The sequence below is a fragment of the Danio rerio genome, chromosome 25 (genome assembly GCF_052040795.2).
Source record: "Danio rerio strain M-AB ecotype USA chromosome 25, GRCz13ab, whole genome shotgun sequence".
NCBI classification, from domain to species: Eukaryota; Metazoa; Chordata; class Actinopteri; order Cypriniformes; family Danionidae; genus Danio; species Danio rerio.
Genome location: NC_141045.1, coordinates 15,449,001 through 15,455,000, shown reverse-complemented (window position 1 = coordinate 15,455,000; position 6,000 = coordinate 15,449,001). Strand labels below are relative to the sequence as shown.

Sequence of the window (6,000 nt, the reverse complement as noted above, 5' to 3'; positions counted from 1 at the left end):
TGATAAATTATTTAATATTAATTTTATGTTCATTTTTCATTAATTAATTGTATTTATATATAATAATATATTTCATTATTATTATTATTATTATTATGCTAGAATTATTGATATTACTGTTGCTGTCTTTACAGAATATGAGTTTTATGGCTCGAGGCCTTAGTGTCCCTGTCTCTGTCGCCATCTTGTGGCAGAATGTCACCCATCTTTGCTCTGCTCAGTATGACAGGCTGATAGCCACGAATGCGGTAAATCTTCTATAAATATTTAAAATAGGCACCATCCTTATAAATTAAACTGCATAGTTGTAATCTAAACAATTTCCACATTCTCACCTAAAAGCCGCAAAAGTGCAGTATGTTGTCCAACAGCTGCGATATACAATATTTGTCAAACTGTCATGAGTTTATGGCTCTGCTGTCACTCGAAGTGACACAAGAGTGAAGAGGCTGTAAAGAATGCTGTTATTGCAGAATATCGCACAGGTATCAGCCAATCAGATTCGAGAACCAGACAGAACTGTTGTGTATACAGTTAAAGTCAGAATTATTAGCCCCCCTGAATTTTTAGCCCTCCTGTTTATTTTTGCCCCAATTTCTATTTAACGAAGAGCAAATTTTCTCAACACATTTCTAAACATAATAGCTTTAATAACTCATTTCTAATAACTGATTTATTTTATCTTTGCCATGATACAGTAAACAATATTTGACTAGATATTTTTCAAGACACTTCTATACAGCTTAAAGTGACATTTAAAGGGTTAACTAGGTTAACTGGGTTAACTAGGCAGAATAAGGTAATTATGCAATTTATTGTATATTGATGGTTTGTTCTGTAGACTATCAAAAAAATAGCTTAAAGGGGCTAATAATTTTGACCTTAAAATGTTTTTTTTTTTATTAAAAACTTAAAAAGCTTTTTTTTAATTTTTATTTTAAATTAAAAGCTTTTATTCTAGATTCCCCCCCCCCCCCCCCCCCCCAAAAAAAAAAAACAAAACAAATAAGACTTTCTCCAGATGAAAAAAAGTAATATCAGACATACTGTAAAAAATGTCCTTGCTCTGGTAAACATCATTTGGGAAATATTTAAAAAAGATAACAAATTCAAAGGGGTTTAATAATTCAGACTTCAACAATATAGTATTTAAATACAGCCAAAATTATTCTGATTGCCATGTCTGTTAGCTGTTTATACGTTCTGTGTTTATCGTATGCTGTATGTTTACACTCTAAATTAAAAAAAAAAAAACACGCAACTTTACAAAATATATACTTATAAAAGGTAAAAAAACGTAAAAATAATAATATTAGAAAACTAGAAAACAGCAAAACACAGCAACTTGATGTGCGTATAAGTGTGTGTTTCTCTATGCATATTTACGAGATTGATCAGTAGATTTACAATATAAAAAACAGATCTGTTAATATGCATAATATCATATCTTTAAAAAAAAAGAACAACCCCGAAAGCGTCAACAAATGTAGCTCGTTCACCAAAGGTTCAGATGCACAATTATAAGTTAAAGTAAAACACTTCAGGAGCCCCAGAGGCACAAATTGCTGAGACCCAGCATTATAATCCTGCATAATTATGGGGCCCGCTGGAGATGACGACTGTTGTGTCACCGGCAACAATAGACGAAGCCCATTTCAGCTTCTGTTAGCCTTTAGCACAACTTTCGCACCTGCAGAATCAGCTGTCTGCTTTTATAATTGGATTGTATCTTTACACCTTAATAAATACTAGAGTCTCTTGGGCATTTTTTAGAGGGATGACACTTTAAACAAATTCAATTATTTGGTCGTGCTCATTTTCAGTATAATCGAGACTTTAGAGGTGTTCATAACATGGCTTAACACACTGCAACGAGTTTTTATAAATTTTTATCTTTCTAATTGAAAGCTAAAATGCTATGACATGACAAACATGACAACAAATTGCAAGCCAGTAACAGTCAATTAGAGCATTTGTGATACATGACAGCACTGTACTTCAAATATAATCTTCATTACTACAGAACTCTTCGCCTGGATTGCGGCGGATTCATTCTACATTACAATATTTTTTCAGAATGTACAATGTTGATGCTTTAAATCTGGGGTCATAAAAAGAAACATGTCAGACTTAGAATTGGTTCCCGACCAATCAGCACTTTTATTCTATAATGATATGCATGATGTTAAGTGTCTAAGAGATCTAGAAACAAGAGAGTAAATAAAGTGGTTTCTGAAGTGATGTGGTTTGTACTGGCAGTTAATTTGAATCGTTCCTCTATTGTATAAATCAGTTGGGTTACAATATCCACAAACAAAATTAAATAAAACAAACCAAAATTAAACAAACAAAAAATAATAATAAATGAAACAAGAAAGCCGAAGGTTAAAACAAAGCCAAATGAAATGAAACAGAAAACAAACAAACAAATAAAAGAAAACAAAAAGAAACTGAAATTACACAAATAAATAAAAACCTGGTATAACAAAACAAAACCAAACAAACAAAGGAAAATAAAAGTAACTAATCTAATCTAAGCTAATTAAATATACAAACAAAACACAACAAATTGGTACATGTACAAACAATACAAAATGAAACAAAATAACAGGCAAAATATATCTAGCTAAGAAAAAAATGTCTGTATTTATGAAAAATGTCAAAAGGTGTTTAAAAAAATAATCAATGATTGTAGTAATTCAACTCACCAATATCAGCTTCTTTGTGGTTCTTTATGAACTCTGCAAGCTCAAAATTTCCAGCAATTATTGCCACCTTGAAAAAAAACACACACATACATGCACACAACATATTAGATGTATAGCTTTATCTCATACAGTATTTCAATACAAAGTGCTCCATCTTTTTTGTTGTTGTTAAGGCTGCATAAAAAATTCTCAATAAGAAACAAAAAAGGGAAAATATTAGCGATAGAACAAATTCTCAAAAAAAGAGTATGTGAGTCAGCAAACTTGGAGTCTGACCCACTGATGCAGAAATAAGACCACTGTTAGATAACATCTACTGTAGAGGCATATTATATGTTTTCATCATTTTACTGCTAATAGATTTTTTAAACAACAAATTAAATATTTTTCTAAATCATTTCATTTACAAAAAATATTTTTGACAACACATTTTTAGGATTATTTGATTGTATATACATATATATATATATATATATATATATATATATATATATATATATATATATATATATATATATATATATATATATATTAAAGATTATGTATCAAACAGCAGGCCTATAAGTTATACTTATTATAAAACTGAGATTAACACAAAAACGCCATATTAAAAACAAGATAACATTTGTACGTTTGTAAAATTTACTTAATACCTACAAATTTCATATTTGTTAGGTTTAGCTTGAAAAAATATATATATATTTGAACAAATGAATGCATTAATACCAAATAAAGACATCTGCCTCATTTTTTTAATAAATAAATAAATAAATTTCATAATTAAATTCAATATTGGCCAAATATCTGACCACTAACTTTCAAATAATAGAGTGCATGCTTAATTTTATTCTAAAATTGTTGATAAAATGATCCATTTATTTTGTCTTTGTAATTTATTGTTGTCTTTTTCCTTGTCATCTCACGTAGACAAAGCAAAATAAAATCATTGCACTAAGTACACATGACAAGACCTTGATTTAAATGACTTTTTTTCTATTTTTCTATATTTGAATGTGTATTTTATTCCTGTGACGCAAAACATAATTTTCAGCACCATTATAACACTTTCAAGTGTCACATGACACTTCAGAAATCTTTTTTTAACATGCTGATTTACTTTTTGAAATGTTGAAACCAGCTGTGCTGCTTAATATTTTTCCCCAGGATTCTTTGATAAATAGAAAGACCAATTGACAGGCTTTTTGTTAAACAAAAATCTTGTGAAATGTAATGTAAAGACTTTAATGTCAATTTATTTCCTCCTTACTGAAATAAAAAGCATAAAATTATAATACAAAATAAATTATAATAAATTATTCCTACAACCCTACTCTAAAAATCTGTCCTATTTTTTTATTAATTATTTTTTTAACAATACTCAGAAAACACCATTTGCCACAATTGGCATTTTTGCCAATTGTGGCAAATGCCATCACCACAATTGGCATTTTTTTGTGAAAAACTCCCTGCAAAGTATAATGAAATCTTAACATGAAAAGCCTTCACACCTATGAAAAAGAAAGAAAAAAACCTTCAATAGAACGACTTCCCATTCAGTCCCCTTCAGCAGAGTTCAATTTCGATTTAATGGCTTTAATTTTACCATCCTTTAAAAAGTTAGTTACACAGTCTATTATAAGATCTATAATTTGCGCATCAGTCTGGTCACCAAAGTCTGGTTGTGAGAACAAAACTGGGGTTTAAAAGGTTCACAAAAGAACAGGAACACATTATGCTTGTAGTGCATTCATAAAAATGATAAAAACACACTAAATTAACTGTTAAGATTTGCACATTCCTTTACAAACGAATTACAGTGCTTGGTTGCAGCAAATAAAGAAATAATGCTAGTTTTATAATGCATTCAACATACAAAAAAAATAAAAAGTGATCAGAAACTGCACAAAACTTTGCAAGTGCTTTAAGACTCTCAAAATAAGCTTAATTGTTAATTGTTATTAATTTAATTTTGATGTAAGCTTTTGGTTATTTTTGGACTCTAGTAGGTATAGAATTCAAAAAAGAATTTTGTGAAATTATCTATGACTTTATATTAGTGTCAAAAACATATCTTGTATATATAGAAAGGCATCACTTAGTTCATCTGAAAGTAAGTTTATGCAAGCAGTACGAATTTTATAAGTTTGAAAAATGTTATTTTATTTTATTTTGATGTTGATTTATTAGAAATAAATGTCATTAGAATGTATAGGAATTGAATTAAATTCAGTAATTCTCACATTAAAGTTTTTTTAATATAAATTTTAAACAAATATATATTTAAACAGAATTTCTCATCCATATTGACAAAATATTTAAAAATTATTTTGCAAGTTTTTTTCAAAAAGAACTGAAAAAAAAGTGAAACAAAATGCCTGTTTTGAATGCATTATGTGGATAACAAAAACAAAAAACAGGAGCGTGAGTCAACAGACAAAACAAAAGGCCTAAAATTTTGAAACAAAAATAATTTCTTATTAATCAAAAGGAGATTCCCGCAATAACGCCATACTAAAAACCAAGATAACATTTTTATGTTTATAACATTTAATTAATAACTACAAATTTCATATATAATAGGTTTAGTTTCGTAAATTCTTACATTTTCAAAGAGATTCTAAGTTGTTAAAAAGAACTTTGATGCAGAACTAAATGCCTGTTTTAAAAACATTATGTGGATAACAAAACAAACAGCAAAGCAAGTTAACAGACAAAACAACAGGCTTATAGTTTTGAAACAAAAAGAAAGAATTTCTTATTTAAAAAAATGAGATTCCTGCAATAACACCATACTAAAAACAAGATAACATTTGTATGTTTAGAACATTCAATTATTAAGTACAAATTTCATATATAATAGGTTTAGCTTGGAGAGATTTTGTGTCAAAAAGAACTTTGATGCAAAACAAAAATGCTAGTTTTAAATGTGTTATGTGGATAACAAAAAAATAAAAATAAATAAAAAATCAGCAAAGCAAATTAAGAAACAAAACAACAGGCCTATAATTTTGAAACAAAAAGAAATAATTTCTTATTAATAAAAATGAGATTAAGGCAATAACGCCATACTAAAAACAAGATAACATTTTACATTTTAACATTCACTTAATAACTACAAATTTCATATATAATAGGTTTAGCTTGAAAATATTTTAAGTTCTCAAAGAGATTCTATGTGTCAAGAAGAACTTTGATCAAAAACAAAAATGCCTGATTTAAATGCATTATGCAGATAACAAGAAGAAAACAGGAAAGCAAGTAAACAGACAAAACAACAGGCCTATCATTTTAA

At 28.2% G+C, this 6,000-nt stretch overlaps 1 protein-coding gene across 2 annotated transcripts in view; it reads right to left on the bottom strand.

Annotated features, from left to right (window-relative positions):
- shank2b (SH3 and multiple ankyrin repeat domains 2b) overlaps positions 1-6,000 on the bottom strand; it is a 237,924-nt gene that overhangs the window by 149,229 nt on the left and 82,695 nt on the right. For both annotated transcript variants that reach the window (XM_087311012.1, NM_001128347.1), the window contains one exon: positions 2,709-2,775. In XM_087311012.1, the coding sequence (XP_087167138.1) occupies positions 2,709-2,775 (67 nt within the window). The remainder of the gene's footprint in view (positions 1-2,708; positions 2,776-6,000) is intronic.